Below are 22,902 nucleotides of genomic sequence, written 5' to 3' on the forward strand. Positions count from 1 at the left end.
ACTGCAGGCCTCTTCTCTTGGAGACAGCCTGAGTAGACTGCCAGCTACTCTATAAGAAAAGTTTAGGCTATAACATTCCTCTGCCATTTAGAGTCTGTGACTGCTCGAACAAGTTAGCCCTAGTGGACAAGCTTCCAGTCACATGCTCATATGTTTATAAACCACTGTGTTCTGTAGGAGGAAAAACCATATAGCTATGTAAACACAACTTCATGTTCATCCCCTCTGTTCCTCTGCCCTTTTCCACCTGTATCAGCACAGATTTTGGTGTTCACTTTCTGCCTGTTCAAACTGAGGTGGCCTGCAACTAATCCCATGCCCAAGAAATCACCAGAAGACCCTGGAACACTACTGTGAGGGAGTAATTTAGCAAGTCTGGATAGATCATGGGATTTTTTTTTCCCTTCCATGCATTATTTTAGAGGGTAAGTAGGTGTGGGAAACACTGAGCAATAGATAGACCATTCACGGACAAGTGGGAGAGACTAGCCAAGGCTGATCTCAAGTGTACCTAAAGAGGTAGGTACATTAATAACTGTTAATGGTAGGATCCCAGCCTTTCAAGCTGTGAATGCAAGACAATGGCTAGCCTTCAGGAAATCTGGGACTTGGGTTCAAAGTGGCAGATGGCTTTGAAGGCAACAGCCTTTCTTCCATTTACTCAGCAAATCTTCAGTGCCTCTAAAAGTCTTCGTGAGCTGTTCATGCTATGTCTAGCTTCAGTAAGGCAAAGCCTTCTGTGCTACGACCTGTTGTCTAAGTTTGCATGATTGGAATGTTCAATAAGATGGAAGGTAGGACGTGAGTCCCAAAAACCTATTTTTTGTGTGTGTCTGGACAGTGGTTATGTCTTGCAGAATTGGTATAGAGAAAACTGTAGTTAGGACAGCACTGAGTCGAAATCATAGCTGTGTCAACATGCTGTTTTTGACATTTTAAACAGAATATTTAAATGTTCCAAGCCTCTACTTTCCCAACTGTAAAATGAGAGTTCTGATTTGCTACAAATTCCAGCCAAGAAATACTCTTCCTAAAGGCCTTTGGTCTAGCCCACCATGACTTCTCATGGAACCTTCTGTTTAGTACTGATAGCATTGATAGCTTACTGTCAAATAAGGAGCCTCCCCAAGGAATTCCTTTTCCAAGCTTCTCTCTGCCATTGCTTGGAGTTCTCATACTGTGTGTGTGGAGTAGTTCCACTGTGCACAGGCAGCTGCGAAGCTGGAGAGTCACAGCTCTGGGCCATGGGGCCAGATTTATTTGGAGGATAGGACTAATATTTGTATAACCTGCTGAGACCTGTGTGGGAGAGTTTAGGGTGGTTTTTCTTTTGGTGAGGGGATTTGCTCTGGTTTCACATCCATTAACACAAAACATGAGCTAGTCAGGGCCCTTGTGGTCTGCGGTGAGGGAATGCCTGTGGAGAAATGGGATGGAGTGAGTCAGGCCAAGGGAATGTCTTCCTAGCAAAGTGGAGTCAACTGGATAACTGATGAACCAATGGTGAGATTAGGGAGGGGGAAGTCGAAGGGAAAGTGGAAGAGCTTCTGACGTGTTGAGCTGGGATGAAAAGGAGGAAAGTGTAGTGGTGGGGAGGTGAGATGGTCAAGAGCAGTCTGAACGTAGGAACACGGATGAATGAATTGATGAAAGGATGTGGCCCTGGGCGCCTGGCTGTGGGGAGGAGCCTCAGGTCCCAGTCAAGCCCTGCTGTTACAGGAACATTTGAGTTGGTGGATAAATGATGCACAGGTCATCCATGGGAAATCAACCTGAGTTCAATCCACCTGTTCCTTATTATCTATTCTTTGTTGGTGCTCACCCTGTGGAAGGAAATGGGTCGCCCTCGTAGGGCATCTCCTACTGCTGTGTGTTTTCCTGGGTTCCAGTTACTCTAGCTCATAAAGATCATGTTGTGCAATTTCCCGTGAATGGTCAAAAGAGCAGCCATTTGTAAGATTTCCCGGAGAATGAGAAACTTGAAATGTGAGGTAGGTAAGTGAGAGAAAAGATGTCCATTTGAGCCTAGTCTACTCCAGAGTCTGTGACCCCAAGAAAGAATGACGGCCAAACAATTAATTAGTCTGCTTAGTCCTTAGCTTGCCTCTGCATTCCGACTGGCTTTTAGTCCACTGGCATCCATTCTTTACTACGCAAACAGAGACTAACGTATTTGGAACAAGCAGCAAAATGAGAATTTTATTTGGTACAGTCGACACTCCATTTAGTTCTGCTGCTCTTCCTCTACTCTGCCTCTGATACGGCTCCTGTCCCAACCCTCTCGTATATGATGGAGGCTGTCCTTCAGATTAGGAGTGTCTTAGCCTCTCTTCCACTTCTTTCTGCTGACCTTTATTTCATATAATGCTTACAGTAAGTGCTATTTGGACACAAAGTGAAGCTAAAAGATATTATCTCTGTCGTTTAAGGATCTTAGAATCTTTTAGCAAAGGCACATGACTGAAGTGCCTCAGCTGCATAGCCTCTAGCCAGTTTCTGTTACGTAAGAGTGCCAGCCTTAACCCTGCAGGGAAGAGCCCTGAAGAATGGCACTAATCCACACCCTTACTTACAGTGATGCTGGGAAAATGAAATCAGGGATTTTGGCTTAATTAAAGGAATCAAATGTTGCCTGACCCCAAAGGTTCTGTTTGAAAAGTCTGTAGGTCTAACTGTGAATGCTCACAGCCTCATTTCTATCCTCCCCATTACAGAGACTAATTTCTTCCCCTTTTTCTTGGTTCCCTTATCAAGAACACCAACCACTCTGTTCTCTGCCAAATTCTCAGACCCACTCAGGACTAAGTTTCTACATGGCTTAATAGAAGAGAGATAATCAAGATTTTTTTCCCCTCTCAGCCTTCCTGAAGTTTTTATTTAAATGCTCTAGTGGTCAGAGGGCAGAAGCCCAAGCTAGCTGCGGAGAAGGGAGGACGCCAGGGAGCGTATGTTTCTCATCCCTGGGAGGCATTCAGCCTAGCTCCTGTAGCCAAATTACAGCACCAGAGAACAATGCGATACATTCCTGGGCAGGTCGGTGGGACCCTGGGCGCAGGGGCCTTGTGGAGAGAGGTGCCAGACACAGAGTTCTCCGTAAGCAATCCTGCAGAGCCGCCCCCTGGGTGCAGAAATGAAATACGGGAGAGCTTCACATTACACAGAGACCTGTAGCTCACACCTGGTTATTGATGGCCTTGGTAGAGGCCTCTGCCCCCTCCCTCCCCCCTGGAAACTGCCTGCTACTACGGGGGTTGGGCATCTCTGAAGCAGTGTTGGGAGGCAAGACAGAGGTGCTTCCTTTTTCAGTTTCTGCCCTCCCTGTCAGCCCAAGTACAGCCATAAAGATACACACAGAATGTACACATATGATGTACCACTCTCAGCTACATACAATCACTCTCAGCTACATGGAACTGGTAGTATACTCTCCCCTTCAACAAAAAACCAACTAGAATTCAAACAATATTCCAGAAGTCATACTGACAACAGAGTCTTGCTATCACCAAGGAATATTTTAAAGCTACACTGTCAATATGCAGAAAACTCGAGGTGGCAGGGAAGGATACAGAGAGGGCATAGACAGAAGAGGTCAATGGTAGAGAATGATAATCTAAGCAAAGCTGCTGAGTGTAACCTGTCAGATCTGGTTCCTGCTAGGGACAGGGAAATGCACACACCCTGTGTACTATAAATGACAGGACAACCTTGGATGACTGCATGAAGGATAACTGCTGGGCCTATTGCTCATGACCTGTCATGGCTGTTGATTTTCGGGATCCTGTGGATTTTAGAGATGACTGCCATGAAAGAGAGGCAACAAAAGAGACCAAGCAGTTGCTCTGCTAGGGTAACTATGTCACAGCTATTGCACAGAACTGAGCTTTCCCAGAAGCTGGCATTCTCTTTGGGTGCTCAGTAGGTTTCAGGCACTAGCCAGTAGTTTCAGTAATACGCAGATGCCTGTCTCTGAGCCCAAAGTTAAAAGGGCTGGAAGAGACAGAGTTCATAAGTTCATTTCCCTGTTTCCAGTCATGGCTTAAATTATCTCGGAGCATCTCTGTGGCTATTGCTCACTTACTTAAGATGTTTTCAGTCGTCCTGGATTTAAGAATGCAAGATAAGCATTCTTCCCTTGGCCTTCTAACTCAGAGCTATTCTGGATTTCAAACTGCCTTTCCTCACTTTCATTCTGTCCACAAATCTGTGGATGGAACAGTGGGACAGGGGAGTTCTTGGCCAAAAGAGGCAAAATCTAATGACTCACCTTTGTACCGTGGGGCCCTGTAAGTAGTCCTGAGCAAAGTGCAAAACTAAGTTGAGGGAAGGCAAAAGAAACACGGCAATATCCATAGTTGTCCTATTCAATAATTTCCAAGGTGGGGCTTACCCTAAGAACAACAATGATGTTCATAAAACACTTTTAAAAAATTTTACAAAATATTTTAATAGATGTAATCCTCAACAATCCTGTGAGGTAGGGGTTAATATGCTATTTAAAGAGGTTTAGTGATTTGTCCAAGGTCATATGGACAGTGAGTCAAAATTGAAACATTTTTTGACCTAAAATTTGTGTCTTCTCAAAACCTGAGGATGCCCAGGGTTGAGAGTACCACAGTACCACCAGCCTCTTCAGAATAAAAAACAATATAAAATATTTAAGCCCTGTGAGAGTCCCAGGACCACCAACGGGGTATACCTAAGCTTTTTACAAAGAGAGAGTCTAGATTTTACTGGACCTCATCAATGAATTCCCTTTTCATCATTTCTGGCCTGATCACCACCACCACTGAGTGATCACTACATAAGCTAGTCCACACGTAACCAAGTCTGGCTCCTAGTTCTTTCGAATTCCCCTTCCCTATCAGCCTGGCCTTTATACTAACATTAAAATTTTGTTTTAATTTTGTCAAATTCCTTTAATGTGATGCTAAATGTGTAGACAGAGTAGCAGTAATCATGAGAGGCCATGAAAGGAAGTTATTAAGACACTGGGCTTTTAAGGTACGTTTTTAGAATTTCCTTTGAAACTTCGTTTTTTTTTTTAAAATGCTGTCAACCCAAGGGTTGAGAACATAAAAACAAAGAAAAGAGGGCTTAGAAGCTGTCCTTTTCCAAGCAAGACACCTACTCTTAGCCTGGTAAAACCATGGGGCCACTGGCTGAGACCAGTAATTCATCCACACCAAGGCAAGGGGTATCTATCTTTCAGGAAAACTCCTGCAAGGTGAGGCAAGCCACAGATTTTTTACTTGATCAAAAACTTGTGCTGCTCTCAATCCCTCCTCCCAGCCTCATTCAAAACCTGAACTTCCATTTAGGTGCAAGACAGTGAGGAAAAGCAGCTCCAAGAGGTGATGTGTGCAGAGGAAACCCTTCCCTGTTCATTCCTGGAATGCATTTTGCTAGAGACAGCCCTTACATACCCTACCCATCCTACTCCTGCACCCCAACTGTGAAGGCAGAAGGGGAAGCTGCAGGAGCATCATGTTCATCAATCACAGTCCTGGGATGCTACAGCTCCCTGACTGAGGCCCTTTCTTGAGTGAGAGGAAGAACACCTCATGAAAACAGTGTACCTTTCAGGGTTTCTCCCAGAGCAAACCTTACTTTTTGGTCCATGGATATTGGCTCTCACTGCTCTCCCTGCTTCCCACCCCCACTGCCTCCGCATGTGGGCTCAGAAGTCATCATCTAAAGAATTCCATTGCTCACCTCCTGCATAGCAGCACAGCCCCATGAGGCCGCACACCAGATGGAGGGGATAAAAGTACGAGGTCATGGCTTCTAGCAAGAGGCTTTTTCTTAAACTAACCCTGACTTCTGGAAAAGAGGCAGAGCAAGAGAGTGTCGGGTGAGCTGCTGACGACAGCAGCTTCATAGGTCCTGTGTAAAAAGGAAGGAAAAGCTAACTTGGCTTTCACTGGAAATTTGCCTACACCCATCTTCAGGTCTACTTTTGGACACACGTCTGCTTCTTGAAGGTGTCCAAGGAGAGTGCAGAGGCTGTCAAAGTGAAGGGTTAAATCCTTCTCTGTTGTAGGGGCCTATCCAGCAGGCTGCCACACACATGCTGAGGTGGAGGCCAAGCCCTGAACACATGCCCTGTTTCCTTAGGAATGCAGCTATGAGGGAAGGGAACGGGAACGGGAGGTGGATTAGAACTCTGGGGAAGCTGACAAGGTCGTCAGGAGGCCTCTCAATTGTTTGTGTCTAACAAATAAAGACAAGAGAGTGCAAGAGGATCATTATTCTGAGAGTCAGGTTTGCTGGGTGACAAGGTAGAGAAGCAACAACTACAGTGTAACCAAACAGTTTGGGAACAGATGTCTCAGAAGAGAGGAATCAGGTGAACGAGATGACAGAATGCTTTTCCACAAGATGTGACTTTCGAACTGCACTTTTAAAAGATAAAAGGTATGAACTCATTGTGGGCAGTCAGGGAGGGCATTCTACAGCAGGAACCGGTATGTGCTGAACCTTAGAAGAGTATGGAAATATATATAAAAAAGATTCAAACAAGTACACATTATATACACTGGGGAATAGAAAGAAACTGGAATTCTGAGATCACTGCTTAAGTAGTAGGAGGTGACTGTGTGTACACAGACTGTCAAGTGGTTCATTATATAGCCACATAGCATCCAGATTTGTATCAGTAAACATCAAGGCACTAATGAGAAAGCATATGGATGAGGCCATTTGTTATAGCTACAGGGACTAAAAAGTCTGTAACAGCCCAGCAAAATGCTATGTATTATTCATTAGTTTCTTATTTCATATTTTGGGCTACGTAAGAGGTACTAAATATCCTACCAAGAGTGTTATTAATTTAGGCTTAGAGACCCAGAACTGGCACAAATAAAATAAAACCTCAAGAAATCACAACCTGTAACACAGTTAACCCACTGCCTGCAGTGCCAGCATCCCTTATAGGTGCCAGTTCAAGTCCTACCTGCTCTGTTCTGATCCGGCTTCTGCTAACGCACCTGGGAAAGCAGCAGAAGATGGCCCAAAGCCTTGGGACCCTGCATCCACATGGGAGACCCAAAAGAAGGTCCTGGCTCCTGGTTTCAGACTTGTTCAGCCCTGGCAGTTGGGGCCACTGGTGGCGCTGGTTGTGGAGCTGGGCAGCCAGAGAGGAAACCAGTGGATGGAAGATCTCTCTCTCTCTCTGGCCCTTTTTTCCTCTGTATAACTGCCTTTCAAATAAATAAATCTTTCAAGAAATAAATTTCAAACTGAAAAAAAAATTTCCCTCATTCACAGACTTAAAACCAGACTGTTCTCCACATTCTATTTGGTATATTGGACTTTAATATCTAGCACATTTATCATCTCTAGGGTCATAGTGAATAAGAGGGCTGCAAAAAAGCTTTAGAGACTGCAAAACCAGCTCACTAATACTTGAGGAGGTAATTTTGATGTGCTACAAGGTGCTGGAGTAGCAGCCAAAGACAGATTTTGATTTCTTTATCACTAATTAGGTCTCTGGTTTCTTGCATTTGCTGAAGGTAAAAACAGCTGTTTACCTGGCTTTTATCATATGTCGTAACTGAACTTCCCTAACTTTTAAGAACAAAAACCACAAGGGCAACCCTGTTCTTCCAGTTTCCTGGTGCCCCTTCAGAAAAAGAATACATATTGGATTTTGGGTCTGACCCTGTATGGCACTGAATCTATAGACAGGGATTTTATGCCCACTGAAGCAGTAAAAGCTCAGTGGGCTCCTGGGTTTTTGCCTTACTCAACCCACACAATTTGATGCTGTAAGGAAGAGCCAATTAAGAGAGATAGCATTTGTCGGTATCATCTTAGTTTTTCTCCCCTGCCTAGGCAGTTTATGAAAGGTGATTGCTGACACCCTTCACGAAAGAAAAGCTCCAGGGGTTTACATTCATCTGTGACACCACTATGAATTCATTGAGAAGCATGTTTCAGGTTGCACTATAATTTCCCTATGTAACATAAAACCATGGAATCTGACATAAGCTGATTGCTCATGCTGGTTATTTTATTTACATTTCTGAATGGAAGGGATTTCAATACTCATAAAATATCCAACTGACTTATTATTTTTCATCTGTTCTCCCAGGGCAGCTATTATAAAATAGGCATAGAGACAGAACTCTCAACTTGTATGACTGGTTAAGCAACCAAGGAAAAGTTACTGCTCAGAAAGCAATTTAAAAAAAATTTAATATGGAACCTGAGGCCAAACCAGAGATATGGTTACTCTCAATGCCATCCAAAAGATAAAATTAAAAAAAAAAAACAAACAAAAAATCTACATTTTTTATTTTGGTCCAAGTCCTAGGGGAGTAGGTAGCTTCACTGGAATGGAGTTTACTTAAGTCTTTCCGGAGACCTAATGTTAGCACAGTCACTAATAGAAGCAAGAACACAAGTGGATGGATGTGAGTGGGTCCTCATAATGTGTTACAGATTGGGCTTCTGAACTGGTAAACAACTATTATGTATGCATCCAGCTCACTATCTGAAGATGCACATTTTGTTAACCTACCCCCCCAAAATAATAATTTCTGCTATTATTATAGGTGTGGCAAGCTCAGATGGATTGCTAAAAAAGTAGCACTTGCCAGTAAAGTAGATTCCAGAGCAAAATACTCAATCTTTTGCTTCCAAGTCATTGTTCAAGTAATTTCTGTTCCAACTGGGTTAAATCAGCATATTTTTCAACGCTCTGATACAGTCTGAGGCCAATTCTTCTGCTCCTTGTAGCTTTATCATTTTACCATATCTATATATTTATTGATTACATGCTTAATTTCCCTAAGAGGAAGTTCTGTGTCTCTTAAAACACTTACTCCAAGGCTAGCATTGTGGTGTAGTGGGTTAGGTTGCCTCCTGCAATGCCCACATGCCATACGGGTACAGGTTTGAGTCCGTTATTTCACTTCCAACCCAGTTCCAGTTCCTGGTTAATATGCCTGAGGAAGCAGCAGATGCACCCATGTAGGAGACCAGGAAGAAGTCCCTGGCTTCTGGCTTCAGCGTGGCCTAACTCGATCCATTGTAGCTATTTTGGGTGGTGGGTGATAAACCAGCAAAAGGAAGATCTCTCTTTTCCCTTCTCTAGCTCTGATTAAAAAAATAACATAAAATAAAATATGTATTCCAAGGTCATACTCCCCAAGATCCATCAGTTGATGCATATTACTTGACTGAGAAAGTCAAATAAATTACTTTAAACATAATCTCAGGGATTCCTCCTGTGAAGAGTTATGCCTGTCAAGCATGCAAAAGTGATTAGCAAAATTCAGCTTGGAAAAGAAGGTAGAGGAATCTAATTTTAGTGACTTATCCCTATATCCACTCATTTGGTATCTATAGTTAGTACAATATGTACCCATTTTCAAAACCAAAATAAGCTGTAGGATGCAGCTTTCATGTGAAGAAGTGGTTCTGGGACATTCTTTCCTGTTCTCATGTATCCACACAGCCAAATTAATTCTGGTCCTTAGTCTTATTATTCCATCTGTTTCACAATGACACCACGCTATTTCATTTTCAAAACCTGGATGGCCCTTCCTAAGTCTATTAATCTGTCATTATTAGGAATGAAAGGATATATTAATCTGTCATTATTAGGAATGAGAGGATATTACAAAAAGATGGAATGTATGAGAACAGACACATCTGTCTTACAGGAGTCACTGTGAATCTAAGATGAGATATTTTGTAAATATTGAATTGTAGAGCTCTTCATTTTTTAAAATAAATTCTGGACTATTCATATAAACATAATAAACACTGCTGTTTATAAAAATATGAACTCCAGCAGCAAGGTGTAAAGATACAATCCCTCCACATTATATCTATTTGGGGAAAAAAGATACTTCTTTTTGTATCTTCTTAAAGGAATCCTAACCAAATTCTTCCAAAAAGAAAGGCCCTCTATGATTCCATACTGAGTTTCTGGTGTACCACATGTTATGGGAAGCACTTGAAAATAACTTATCTGTCACTTCCGGTTGAATAAACATGCAGTGAACTAATCTGAGTAATACCCTCTACTTTACATTAATACATTTTTATGCCTGCCTCAAACTCCCAACAGTTTGAGAGCTGTTTGGAACAGCAACTGTATTTTCATATTTCAAAAGGGCACCCAATACTATCTGCTCATTAATGAAATATTGAGCAAAGAAATCCATTAGTACTAGTGTCTTAATGCAATGAATTTGAAACTCAGAGTCCTATAGTATGTTATAAAACAATCATGACTACAGTATATTATACAGTCATAATTTTAAGTGCTGAGGCTCTTTAAAAACCTAAACTTTGAAAAGAAATTAACATAAACCCTACTGGAGTCATTCCATTCAGTCAGCTAACACTGAAAGAGGACTCTTTTCAGGGTATTCAGGGACCTCTGAATTGCATGTTATAGTGCAGTTTTTGTTTTGCTTATTAAAGGTGTATTGCACTAAAATATAACAAAAGTAAATTAATTAGAGAAGTCATCCTAGCCGGAGCTTACCTGTAATAGAATCACTGTGCTCCCAATGAAGGATAACACCCTCTCGCCACCCCCTCCCCACCGCCACACATACACCAAAGGAATCTGAATCAAGTCAATTTAAAAAATGCAGCTGAATTTTATCAGAAGGTAAAGTTTTAACTTTGAGAACTATAAGAACCAAGGATGAATTATGAATAAGATTAGTAAAGTGCCTTCATCCACACCCCAGCCAGAGAACATTTTTCTGTCTTACTGTGATTGAAGGAAAAACAGCAATGTGTTTGCCTGCCAAGAACAGCTGTGGCTATACTCTAGCTAGGAATCTAACAACACTGGGGGATTAAAATTTAATTGTAAAGCTGTTGCTACCTGGGAATAAAGGCTTTAACTCTGGCTTGTGATAGAAACTGGGACTCCAGCATACTGAATAAACGAGAAGAGCTGGCATGTTCCCAACAGGAAGTGTGAGAACATGCTCCCTTTTCAAACGCTCCCTCAAACTGCTTCTTTCTCTGCATGTCGCACTGATAATATATAAAGGTGCTCACCAAAATATAACTCTTTCCCATACTTTGAACAATACATAACATTTTCAGGATGTTTGAAATTATAAGAAGAAGTGAAAAGAGATTATGAAGTCTAAACTCCCTGAATATCAGTTCTCTTAATTTTGCTGATCTGAGGCTCAAATTGCTTTTCTTGAAACCAGTTATTGTGAAGATAGACATGGGGCAGTCTCAATGTTATTACAGAATGAAGATAGAGAACATATTTCTTAAAATCAGTAAAAATAGCAATAAACCCCACTCTTTCATTGAGATTTCATTAGCAATGAATGCACTTTGATACAATAGGACGTACATCGGTTACCTAAAATTCCCACTTTAGGAAAACATCCTGTAAGTTACAATGCTTTAGAAGTTTACTTACTAGTTTTATCAGCTTGAAAAGCAGAGCAACAGAAGGAGAGCGAGAGGAAGAGAGACCTGCTGTCTTTCAGTTCACTCCCCTAATGGCCACATCAGCCAAGACTGGGCCAGACGAAAACCAAGAGCCCAAAACTCAGTCTAGGCTTCCCACAAAGGTGGCAAGGACTCAAACAGTTGAGCCATCTGCTGCTGCTTCCTGTGGTACATGCACAGGGAACTGGATGGGAACCAGAGTAGCCAAGACTCTAAGGAGCACTCTAAAGCGAGATCTAAGGACTGCAAGCTGTGTCTTAACCTGTGCATATGACGCTCATCTCCCATGTTTTGATTTTTTTAGAGTCTACCAAGGGCCATTTGGATATTTATAACATTTTTTTGCGGGCTTTACAAAATAGTCAACTTAAAAATTAACCTGCAATAGGTATCCTGAATTTCAGATGCCACCAGAAGTTGCCTTGGCAGGTCAAGACTGAATTTCTTAGGTTTTATATGGACCACAGTAATCTTTCACCAACTTGTCCCTTGACTCTGAAAGACAGGTATTAAAAGATGCTATATTTATGACATTTATTACATTCTTGTTACAACTGTATAAAATCAGTCAAACTCCCTTAGTCATTATGAGCCAAGCCCTATGTTTGTTTTTTTTTGTTTTGTTTTGTTTTTTAAATTACTGACTTTTTTTTTAAGATTTATTTTATTTTTATTACAAAGTCAGATATACTGAGAGGAGGATAGAGAGGAAGTAGAGCTGCCGGGACTAGAACCAGCAGCCATATGGGATCAAGGCAAAGACCTTAGCCACTAGGCCACGCTGCCGAGCCCAAGCCCTATGTTTGTTCAATATTTCTGTACACTGCAGGCATTAGAGAAGCTGAAGTCCGTTCCACAGCTGTATGAGTATGTGATGTAAAAGACCAAAGAGCATCTTTCCCTAAGTGGCTAACCACCAAGAGGAGGAAGGAACTGGAATGAAGCAGTTAGACAGAAGGCAAAGGAGCATATTTTGAAGCCTCAGAGTTCATCTAATAGACTTATACTGGCAGTTTATTTATCTACTAATGTCTTTGCAGTTAAGAATTTCTCCAACATAGAAGGTACCTTTTCTATTCTTAACCTAAGATTAACCCTCTTAGTCTAAGATTGTTCTCCAAAATCAACTCTCCTAGGAAGACTTCACTAGCAAAGCCACTTGATGATTACCATCTTGTTATTCTAAATCCTTGCAGCATTGCTAAATTTGGATTGAAGTTATCCTTTTGTATCTGTTTTGGTGTAAGCTGTAAAGTGATATATTACTGAAGTCAAAAAATATACATCATTACTAAAGTAGTAAGCTAACTTGTCTGCTGTGTGATTTTAGGTACATCACATAACTGTGATGACTCAAATTTCCCATCTCTAATATTGTAATATTACAATCTATCTCCAATGGCTACAGTAAGAAAAAATGACAATATAAATATAACTTCAAAAATGATAAGAACTGGGCCCGGCATGGTGGCCTAGCAGCTAAAGTCCTCACCTTGAATGCACTGGGATCTCATATGGGCGCTAGTTCTAATTCCAGCAGCCCCGCTTCCCATCCAGCTCCCTGCTTGTGGCCTGGGAAAGCAGTCGAGGACAAGGCAGGCCCTTGGGAACCTGCACCCACATGGGAAACCTGGAGGAGGCTCCTGGCTCCTGGCTTCAGATCAGCGTAGCTCCAGCCATTGTGGCCATTTGGGGAATGAATCAACGTACGGAAGATCTTCTTCTCTATCTCTCTTCCTCTCTGTATATCTGACTTTGCAATAAAAATAAATAAATCTTTAAACAAAAGAATTAAAAAATAATAAAAAATGATAAGAACTAACTGAAGTCTAAGTTACTCTTATTTTAGGATTGTAATAAATAGTATTACTAATTTAGTTCTTTTGTACATTACAAATTTAACTTGAACAGGAAGGGAACAAAACTCCACTTACAAAAACTATTTTTTTTTTTTTAAGATTTATTTATTTTTTATTGGAAAGGCAGATATACAGAGAGGAGAGACACAGAGGAAGATCTTCCATCTGATGACTCACTTCCCAAGTGGCCACAATGGCTGGAGCTGAGCCAATCCAAAGCCAGGAGACTCCTCCGGGTCTCCCATGTGGGTACAGGGTCCCTAAGTCTTGGGCCATCCTCGACTGCATTCCCAGGCCATAGGCAGGGATCTGGATGGGAATCGGTGCCCATATGGGATCCCAGCACGTTCAAGGTGAGGACTTTAGCTGCTAGGCCACTTTAGCTGCTAGCTCCTGGCCCAATGCAATAGTTTTGAAATGCTGTCGATTTCACCTATCTATGGATAAGGAATCCCTTCCAATGTCCATTGGCTGACACAGTCAGCCTTACAATCTCTAATTGTCCAGATATTTGCTGTCATCATTTGGCTGGGGTAGTTGTCCATATGTTCTGTTCTTCATTCTCTGCTGTGGAACCAGATGTCCTCTACAGGCCCCAATGTGCTGCCATGGCCTCTGTGTGCACCATGCTCTGCTGTCCAGCACTCTAGCCTTTACACTGAGGAGGACCAGTTCTCCTAGGTGGGCTCTTGGACCTGAGCCAGGCGACCTGGGCCCACCAGAACTGCCACACTGGGACTCACAGACCTGGCCTCCTCCACTTAGGCAGGCTTGGTGACCTGGACAAGCAGACCCAGGCCCCTCTGGACCACTCCCCCGATCCTTGGGGCTCATGGATCCAGCATCCACTGCACAGGCGGGTCCAAGGATTCAAGTCCTACTGAACCCTCCACTTCGGGGTGCTCACGTATCCAACACCCACCACACAAGTGGGCCCTAGGATCTGGACCAGGAGACCCAGGTTCAGGCCACACTCCCCACTCCTGGGGCTCATCAATCCAACAGTCATCTAGTAGGCGGGCTCATGGCCTGGCCATGAGACCCAGGACTGGCTCGCCGGACCTTGCACCCCTGGGACTCACAGATCTGCCCCCTCCACACAGGCAGGCTCAGTGATCTGGCCAGGCTGGATCCTCCATCCCTGAGGCTCACTGGTTCAGCTTCCAAGGCCCTGGGGACAGGCACATCTTAAATGGCAAAAAAGGTACTTTCCACAAACTTCAAAACCAAATTAAATTCTCAGGAAAGCATAGACAAGCTTTAAAAGCACACTGTTGTTCTTTTTTGTTTGTTTTGCTTGCTTTTATTCCCCTTTTGAAGAGCTCAGTACTCAGAAAATGTGGATAAAGAAGTACATTAGGTATTGCACACATTTTCTGACTAAATCTTAAAAGGAAAATAATGAGACTGAAGCATGGGGAACTCTCTTACAGCATGTTGAAAATGCATCTTACTATTAAACATCTTGGTTCACAATGAAAATCAAAATCAGATATCCTAGACTGCCCCAATAAAGGCTTTGGAGGCAACAGCAATACAATAAAAAAATAACAAACTTTTTAAAACTTTGACCTGTTGCAAGGGAGGCTCATTTTATTACTGTTTAGGCTCTGGGAAATACCTCAAATGTTTTACTTTGGAAATAGCATGGTCATAGAACACTTTTATAATAATAAAATCTCAGTTACAATTAAACATATTTTTTAAATGACATGCCTAGTCTTATGAGCTAAAGAAGTCTCACAGCTTTGAGAAAGAATCCACTTTCAAACAAAGTGAAGAAACTTATTTTAACTGGCAGCTTAGTTTCTGAGGGTGATCTTAAATATTTTATAAAGAAGGATGCAAATGTCATTTGTTTTTGGCATTAACAAAGTCAAGTGGAGAATAAAAAATATATTTCACCTATAACAGACTTTAAGACTCTAAATTACCCATATGACAATGAAAAACTACGAGCCTTTAAAAAATAACTACATATTTTTTCTACTGGAAAATATCAACATATAATTATCAACTCTCTTAGTTCTGAAGATGATCTCTGCATTGGGGAAAAATAATTAGAATAGTGGACAAACCCTTCTGAAAGCTTTGCTTGGCATTTATGTCTGCTTAGTATTTGAAAAAAATGTAATTTGTGTAGAAAAATTTTAATTATTTTTAGGAAGGGCCTGAAGAAACCCCAGTGAGACATTCTGTAGAGAGGGCCTTTGTTAGTATAACATCTGACCTTCTATATCTTTGGAAATCATGCAACTTGGCTAATGCAGTCCTTAAAGAATTAATCAAGCAGATTGTAAGGCCCCAGTTACAGTAGAGTCAGCCAATTATAGGTTGCTCAGAAATTCATCACTGGCATGCCCAACCACATTTTCCCACATAAAGATTAGTAGAAATATTTGGAAACAGGGCCCATTCCCACCCACCCCAGTTACAATATGTGTTCAGTGAAACCAATTTCAACAAAGTTTTGCCTTAGTAAAACAGGCAATTTATTTGGGAATCTTTTTTACTTCTCTCTTTACCTGTAACATCTTTTTTCCACCAACATTACAAATACTGCTCTAGTTAAAACCCAACTAGTGACTTACATTCAAATACAGTATCAAATTAAAAGCCATATGCCACAAGACTGAATTCATCAGTAAGACTAGTAAAATTTCCAAAGATCATCTTAAAGTCTACCACTGTTGTGGTAACAGGCTCCCAAGCCTTACTATGAAGAAAGCTTTTCTTGCACAGCAAAAATAAAGGGGCCAGTATACATGAAGGTTGGTTTTCCACAGAGCAGGCAGCACTGCTCTCAAATAAAGAAGCTCCTCTCAGATAAGCAGAATCAGATTCCAGTTCAGTTGGTTTGCTGGCTACCCTTACTTTGAACTCTATATTAAACCCAGCAAGCTTCAAAGCAGGTGAGAAAATGACCTACAACTTAAAAGCAATTTTTCCTTTTTCAGGAATTCTGGCCTTGGAGACTATCAGCTGTGATATCAGCACATTCCACACCTCCAGAGATTTATGCCTCTTTTTCATTGCTCTAAGTCTAATGTCAAACTAGGTTTTCATCTCAACCAGGAGAAAAATCAAGGCAAAAACAAACAAACAAACAAACAAACAAATCTTAACTTGCTGAAAATAGTCTTATTCCCTACAGCTTTATTCTATGCAAAAAAACAACCCCCCACACTAAATCCACTCACCATTCCAGTTTATTCCCTTCCTTTTATTCACCACACAATGAGAATTTTTAGAAAATCATTAATTCCTAATGTCTTGCCTCATAAGAGGGCTATTTCTGTAACTACATATCAAGAAAATCAAATTAAATATTCTTTAGCATGTGAGCTAATATAAAAAGATAAACAAGAAAGAGAAAATAGTAACAATGAAGAAATCCAGGAAATTTTCTTAACTGCTTTACTAAATAGAAGAAAAAAATTATTTCAAAGATTCTTCACCCATTTCTACTTCACTTGGTCATCAGACATCTGACTTAATTGCAAATTTTAATATTGACAGTTTGCAAGTTACCCAAAAGTTCCCTTCCATAAGCAGCCTCCCAGTGCCTGGAACATAAAGCATTTCTCTACTTTCTTTGGTACACATGCATGTAGTGTATTGAAGGACACATTATGATATTACTTAAATGGCACCCAAATCATTTATTATAGTTTCTCTGGGAAAATACATTTTGAGTTCATTATTAGGATATATCTCCTCAAAATGTGAATGGGGTAGAGCTTACCAAAAATAGCTTCACTTTAGTGACAATGATGACAATATAGTGGCAACAACTGAAGCTAATGCTCACCTAGATTTTATTTTGAGTAGACATGGTTCTAAACACTGGATATATTTTAAAAGCATTTAATCCTTACCAACACTTATGTGGTATTACTATTCTCATTTTACAACTGAAGGTAGAAAAAAGGGAAGTAACTTACTGAGATTACCCAGCCCATATTTGTCAGGGCTGTAATTCAGAGCAAAGCAGCCTGGCTCCAGGGCCTAAGCTTATATCCATCCTGCAATGCTGCCCCTTTTCCACAGTGATGGGGTAGAATTGCCTAGGTGTTCTAAGGATGAGTACAATAGGCCTATTGCAGCTTTAAATGTGCATATAGGACCATCTGAGAACCTTGTGAAAATGTGGATTCTGGGGCCTGGTATGGTAGCCTAGTGGCTGGGGTTCTTGCCTTGCATGCGTCAGGATACCATATGGGTGCCGGTTTGTATCCTGGCTACTCCACTTCCCATCCAGCTCCCTGCTTGTGGCATGGGAGGCATTCTAGGACAGTTCAAGGCCTTGGGAATCTGCACCCATGAGGGAGACCCAGAAAAAGCTCCTGGTTCCTGGCTTCGGATCAACACAGCATCAGCCATGTGGCCACTTAAGGAGTGAACCAACAGATGGAAGATCTTCTCTCTCTCCTCTCCATAAATCTGATCTGCCTTTCCAATAAAAATAAATAAATCTTTAAAAAAATACAGGTTCTGATTCACGAGTCTGGATTAGTGCCTGAGAGTCTGATTTGTTGTTTCTGTTTAAAAAAAATTATTTACTTGAAGTCAGAAGTTTAGAGAGAGGGACAGAAGGAAAAATCTTACATCCACTGGTTCATTCCTCAGAGGGCTACAACGTCCAGAGCTAGTCCAGGCTCAAGCCAGCAGCTTCTTACAGCTCTCGCAGGTGGGTAGCAGGGGCCCAAGAAGTTGGGTCATCTTTCACTGTTCTTCCCTGTATTAGCAGGGAGATGCATCAGAAGTGGAGCAGCTGGGACAGGAACTAGTGCCCATATGGATTGCTGGCACTGCAAGCACCATCATCATTTAAAAAAAGAGGGATTTTTTTAAACAAGTTATTGGGTGATGGTGGTGTCTTAATATTCACTCTCCTTTGTCTGTCAATGCATTTAAATGTTGTATTTATCAGCTGGAGAATCCGTCTAATGTAATTAACTTCTATTATCTCTTATAAGGAACCTGCCTTTGGAATGCCTGCCAGCAAATACTGGTTTGCAGGCACTTTGAGGAAACAGTTACTAGGAGCTTTGAGGATTTTTATTTGAGAGGCAGAGATAGACACAAACACAGAGCTCCCCTCTGCTAGTTTTCTCCTCAAGTGCCTGCCATAGTCAGGGCTGAGCCAGGCTGAAGCGAGGAGCCAGGAACTCAGTCCAACTCTCCCACATGGTGGCCGCCATCACCTGCTGCCTCTGAGGGACTGTACCAGCAGGAAGCTGGAATTAAGAGTCACAGTTGAGATCTGAAACTAGATACACTGATACAGACTGAGGGAATCCCAACCAGCAGCCCCCAACTGCTAGTCCAAATACCCACCAGGTGATTAGAAATTTAAAATGAACATGTAAATCACATAGGGATAAATTGTGTTTATAAAACCTCTTTGTGGCTTGGGCTCTGGAGGGGCCTGTGATTCCTGGCCTAGGTCACTGCTCCAGCCTATGTGGTGGGGGCTGGGTCCTTGAGCCCTGGGAGTGTGTAGGGGGAGGGGTCCGGTGTGTTCCAAGTAGCATGGCCCGGGGTCTTGGGCCTGCCTGTGCAGTGGGTGCTGGATCTGTGAACCCCAAGGATTGGGGGGTCTGGCTTGGCCCTGTCTCCTGGCCCAGATCTTAGGGTCTACCAGCATGGTGGGTTTCAGTTCCATGAAGCCCAGGGATCCGGAGGGCCTGGGCCTCCTGGTCCAGGCCACAAGCCCACCTGAATGGTGGGGGCCAGGTGTGTGAGTCAGGGGTAGGGGTTCTGAGGGGTCCAAGAGCCCACCTAGGAGAACTGGTCCTCCTCAGTGTAAAGGCTAGAGTGCTGGACAGCAGAGCATGGTGCACACAGAGGCCATGGCAGCACATTGGGGCCTGTAGAGGACATCTGGTTCCACAGCAGAGAATGAAGAACAGAACATATGGACAACTACCCCAGCCAAATGATGACAGCAAATATCTGGACGATTAGAGATTATAAGGCCGACTGTGTCAGCCAATGGACATTGGAAGGGATTCCTTATCCATAGATAGGTGAAATCAACAGCATTTCAAAACTATTGCATTGGGCCTAGGTAGAACCTTCAGAACATGCGCAATTGTGACCCTGGGATGATATCGGGTGGCCTTTGCCCATCCTTGGGTACTGGGATGGTTGGGAGGCTGGATATGGCTTATCCCCTTATCTCTCCTGTTCTCCCAGAAATGGAAGAAGAAATAGAAAGCTTGCAAACAATGAGTCACACCCACTTCTCCCTAACTCTAGATCCTTCCCACCCTGATTGACTATGTAAACATCATCTAACATAATGATAATAACAAAAAGGGTTCATTGTAAAGTTAGGCATTGAAATGCAGCAGGTGAAGTCATACACCATATCATAGACTGGTTTGAGACCCAGCTACTCTGCTCTTCTGATCCAGCTTCCTGCTAATGCAACTAGAAGGCACTAAAATTATGGCCAATTACAGGCCCTTGGTTTTGACCTGGCCAACACCAGCTTTTGCAGGCATTTGGGGAGTGAATCCACAGTTAGAAGATCTCCATTTCTTACTCTATCCTTTTGCTACTCTACTTTTGAACAAATAAGTAAATCTTTTAAAAAAAAAAGATATGAATTTTAATTAACATAAAAAAACTATTTTTAAGAAGTACATCATCAGGCACATTTTTAACATGATAATCATCAGTTACATAAATATCAAAAGACAATGAATATAATGCCCATTTACTCTTTAGTTAGAATCATAATTTACCTGTAATTTTTGTTCTAAAATAAAAAAACTTGTTTTAAAATAGGTAGTAATCACCCGCGTGGGAGACCCGGAAGAGGTTCCTGGTTCCCGGCATCGGATCGGCACGCACCGGCCGTTGCGGCTCACTTGGGGAGTGAAACATCGGATGGAAGATCTTCCTCTCTGTCTCTCCTCCTCTCTGTATATCCGGCTTTCCAATAATAATAAATCTTTAAAAAATAATAATAATAAAATAAAATAAAATAAAATAGGTAGTAATTCATTCTCAGACTCTGCTAGAGGAGAGCTAAAGAATACATTCTGGTGTGTTATCCTGAAGGTTCTTCTGGTGTTACTACTGATCTCACAGATACAGGCAGATACCATATTCTATTACTGACAGTGCAAACAATGCATAAATCCCACATTATTTTCAACCAGTACCTCATGGAAATAAACTTCGAACAACTGCTCAATATTTACTACAGATTGTGGCTATTCTCACTCTATTTCACCTCCTTGTCACTTCAACGACCTGAGAGAAACCCAATAACCACCTCTTCCATTGCTCAAATTACTCAAATTACTTCCATTGGTTCACTACTCAAATTAACAGTACATTTCTTTTCCAGCTATTTAAATGGATTGGCTTCCCTTTCTAGCGCATTTTGTTTTTCCATGCCAGATTACATAGTAAAGTCACTACTTTGAGATGCATTCTCTCCCGAAATCAGCACCACTGCAAACAGGGTTATGGCATAATCAATCACTAAGCTTCCCTTTTACACTTAAAGGAAATAGAATAGTCAGTTTCCAAACCAAATGTCTATCCTCCCTGAACAACAGTGAAAAGTCATTCTTCTTGCAGCTTGACCCAGAATCAAGTGCAGACTCAGACTCCTAGGCCTACAGCCAGTGGCAACTTAACACATGATACAGCCAACCTTGGGGAAAAGGAAACCAGTGCTGGCTGCCACTGGTGCCAGAAGAAGGCCAGCTGATCTGTAAGGTACAGACCAAACTATTTTTAAAGCAATAAGGGAAATGGTGAAGAAATAGGGAGTTAGAATGAAGGCATATGGAAAAAAATACAGAGAATACATCACTAAGAAAGGACTAATTTTCTATGTTCTTGCTGATTTTACAGTTCAGAAGATAATGAAGCACTTTCGTTTTTGGGTTTTAATTCTTACCTCCCGGTAAAAATGCAAATATGTACATCAAAGATTGAAAAAGCTTGGAGACTTGAAGAGAATTATCCTGGGTAACTTTATATTGAGCCAGTGACATTAATTAATTTATACAGAGAAACACACAGTCACAGAATACTCTTTTTGAGTCTTCAGATAGTTCCTGAGTCAAGAAATGGGGAAGTAGTCTAAAGTAATAGGTAAAAATGAAAGGAAAGCTCTGAACATGACTGTACATGGAAAATTGGGAAAAGGTCACTAAAATCATGTAAAGAAAATAATAGGAAGAACCACTGAGTATGGAGGCCAACTGTATACCCAGGCCAGATGTTCCTCCTGTCCCATCCTAACTATCTATTGTACATTTCAGTTGCACTCTTGAGTTTAAAGTTCAGCAGCTCCATAGAACTAATCAGTTCAATAAACTAGGAGAAAAAAATCCAAAAGCTTGTTTACAAAATAGGTAATATTAAAGAAAATGTACTAATAAAAAATTATTCTTAGTAGTAATGAGTAACAAGTTTATACGGCCCAACTTCATAATGCATGGTATTGTTTTCTTTAAACTTTTAATCAACAAATGTATAGCTCAAATCACAAAAAACTTATGCTTGACATATTTATGACAGCAATTTTACAAATCAATTCTTGTAATTTAACATAACAAATGTTTTCCACTGCTCAACCAGGTTAGGCCAAACATCAGAGATAGTTTTCTTGTGGGTTTTACAGATACTCCACACAAGTCCTTGAGATCATACTTACAACTTTGGCAAAAATACCCATGATTTCAGGAAACTGGTGTGTGAGAAGGGCTATCATCGCTGTAGAAGAGCACAGTCCTGCTGTGAAATGGATGAAAAAAGGAAGCTCTTTCTTTGGGTAAACAGAAACATGATGAAAATCTACAGGGAGAAAGATAGAAATCACTTTTATTTCAGAATACAGCATAAGCCACTGCTAGTATTTCCAACTGAAATCTATTTTAAAAAATTAAACCAGGAAAATAATTTTATAAAAGAACAAGTAGTCTCTAGCCATGCAAGGCAGAGGAAAATTATCCATTATTTATTTCAAAATTAACACCCAGCCTGTGCTGGGGTCTAGGAACAGGACAGTATCATGCAAAATATTGTTTATCATGTTATGCTGAGGTGGTTCTGAAAAAAAGATTTCTATCTTACTAGCTGCATGACCTTGAATGTTACCAAACCCTCTAGAAGTTGCTATGGAGTTGGTGATGTCATCACTTAGTAAATATGAGTTGTTGAGAGCTTAGAAACAGTATAGCAACAAAGAAGCATACATGCCTTTGGACATTTCCCAGAGTCAAGAGTTAACAATTTATACACTGATTAATATGTTCTATATGTGGCACTTCATTGAGCACTATAACATTTAACAAATGTTACAGTTTTTGATTTAACAAAATCAAAGCCACAGGATTCTGGCCATAAGTGAAGTCTCCTGCCTCTCTCTTGCCTTTTTTTTTTTTTTTTAGATTTATTCATTTTTAATAGAAAGACAGATTTACAGAGAGAAGGAGAGACAGACAAAAAGATCTTCCATCTGCTGGTTCACTCCCCAAATGGCTGTAATGGCCATAGTTAGGCTGATCTGAAGCCAGGAGACAGGAGCTTATTCCAGGTCTCCATTTGGGTATAGGGTCCCAAG

General features: G+C 41.3%; 1 protein-coding gene across 5 annotated transcripts in view; it reads right to left on the minus strand.

The window, feature by feature from the left end:
- ST7L (suppression of tumorigenicity 7 like) overlaps positions 1 to 22,902 on the minus strand; it is a 112,434-nt gene that overhangs the window by 2,860 nt on the left and 86,672 nt on the right. For 3 of the 5 annotated variants that reach the window (XM_004581919.3, XM_058660063.1, XM_058660061.1), the window contains one exon: positions 21,834 to 22,133. In XM_004581919.3, coding sequence (XP_004581976.2) covers positions 21,955 to 22,133 — 179 coding nt within the window. In that variant the 3' untranslated portion in view covers positions 21,834 to 21,954. Of the gene's footprint in view, positions 1 to 11,822; positions 11,941 to 21,833; positions 22,134 to 22,902 lie in introns of those variants that run through there. The other 2 variants (XR_009244894.1, XM_058660062.1) reach the window with 2 other exon arrangements.

The sequence above is a fragment of the Ochotona princeps genome, chromosome 2 (genome assembly GCF_030435755.1).
Source record: "Ochotona princeps isolate mOchPri1 chromosome 2, mOchPri1.hap1, whole genome shotgun sequence".
Classification (NCBI taxonomy): Eukaryota; Metazoa; Chordata; class Mammalia; order Lagomorpha; family Ochotonidae; genus Ochotona; species Ochotona princeps.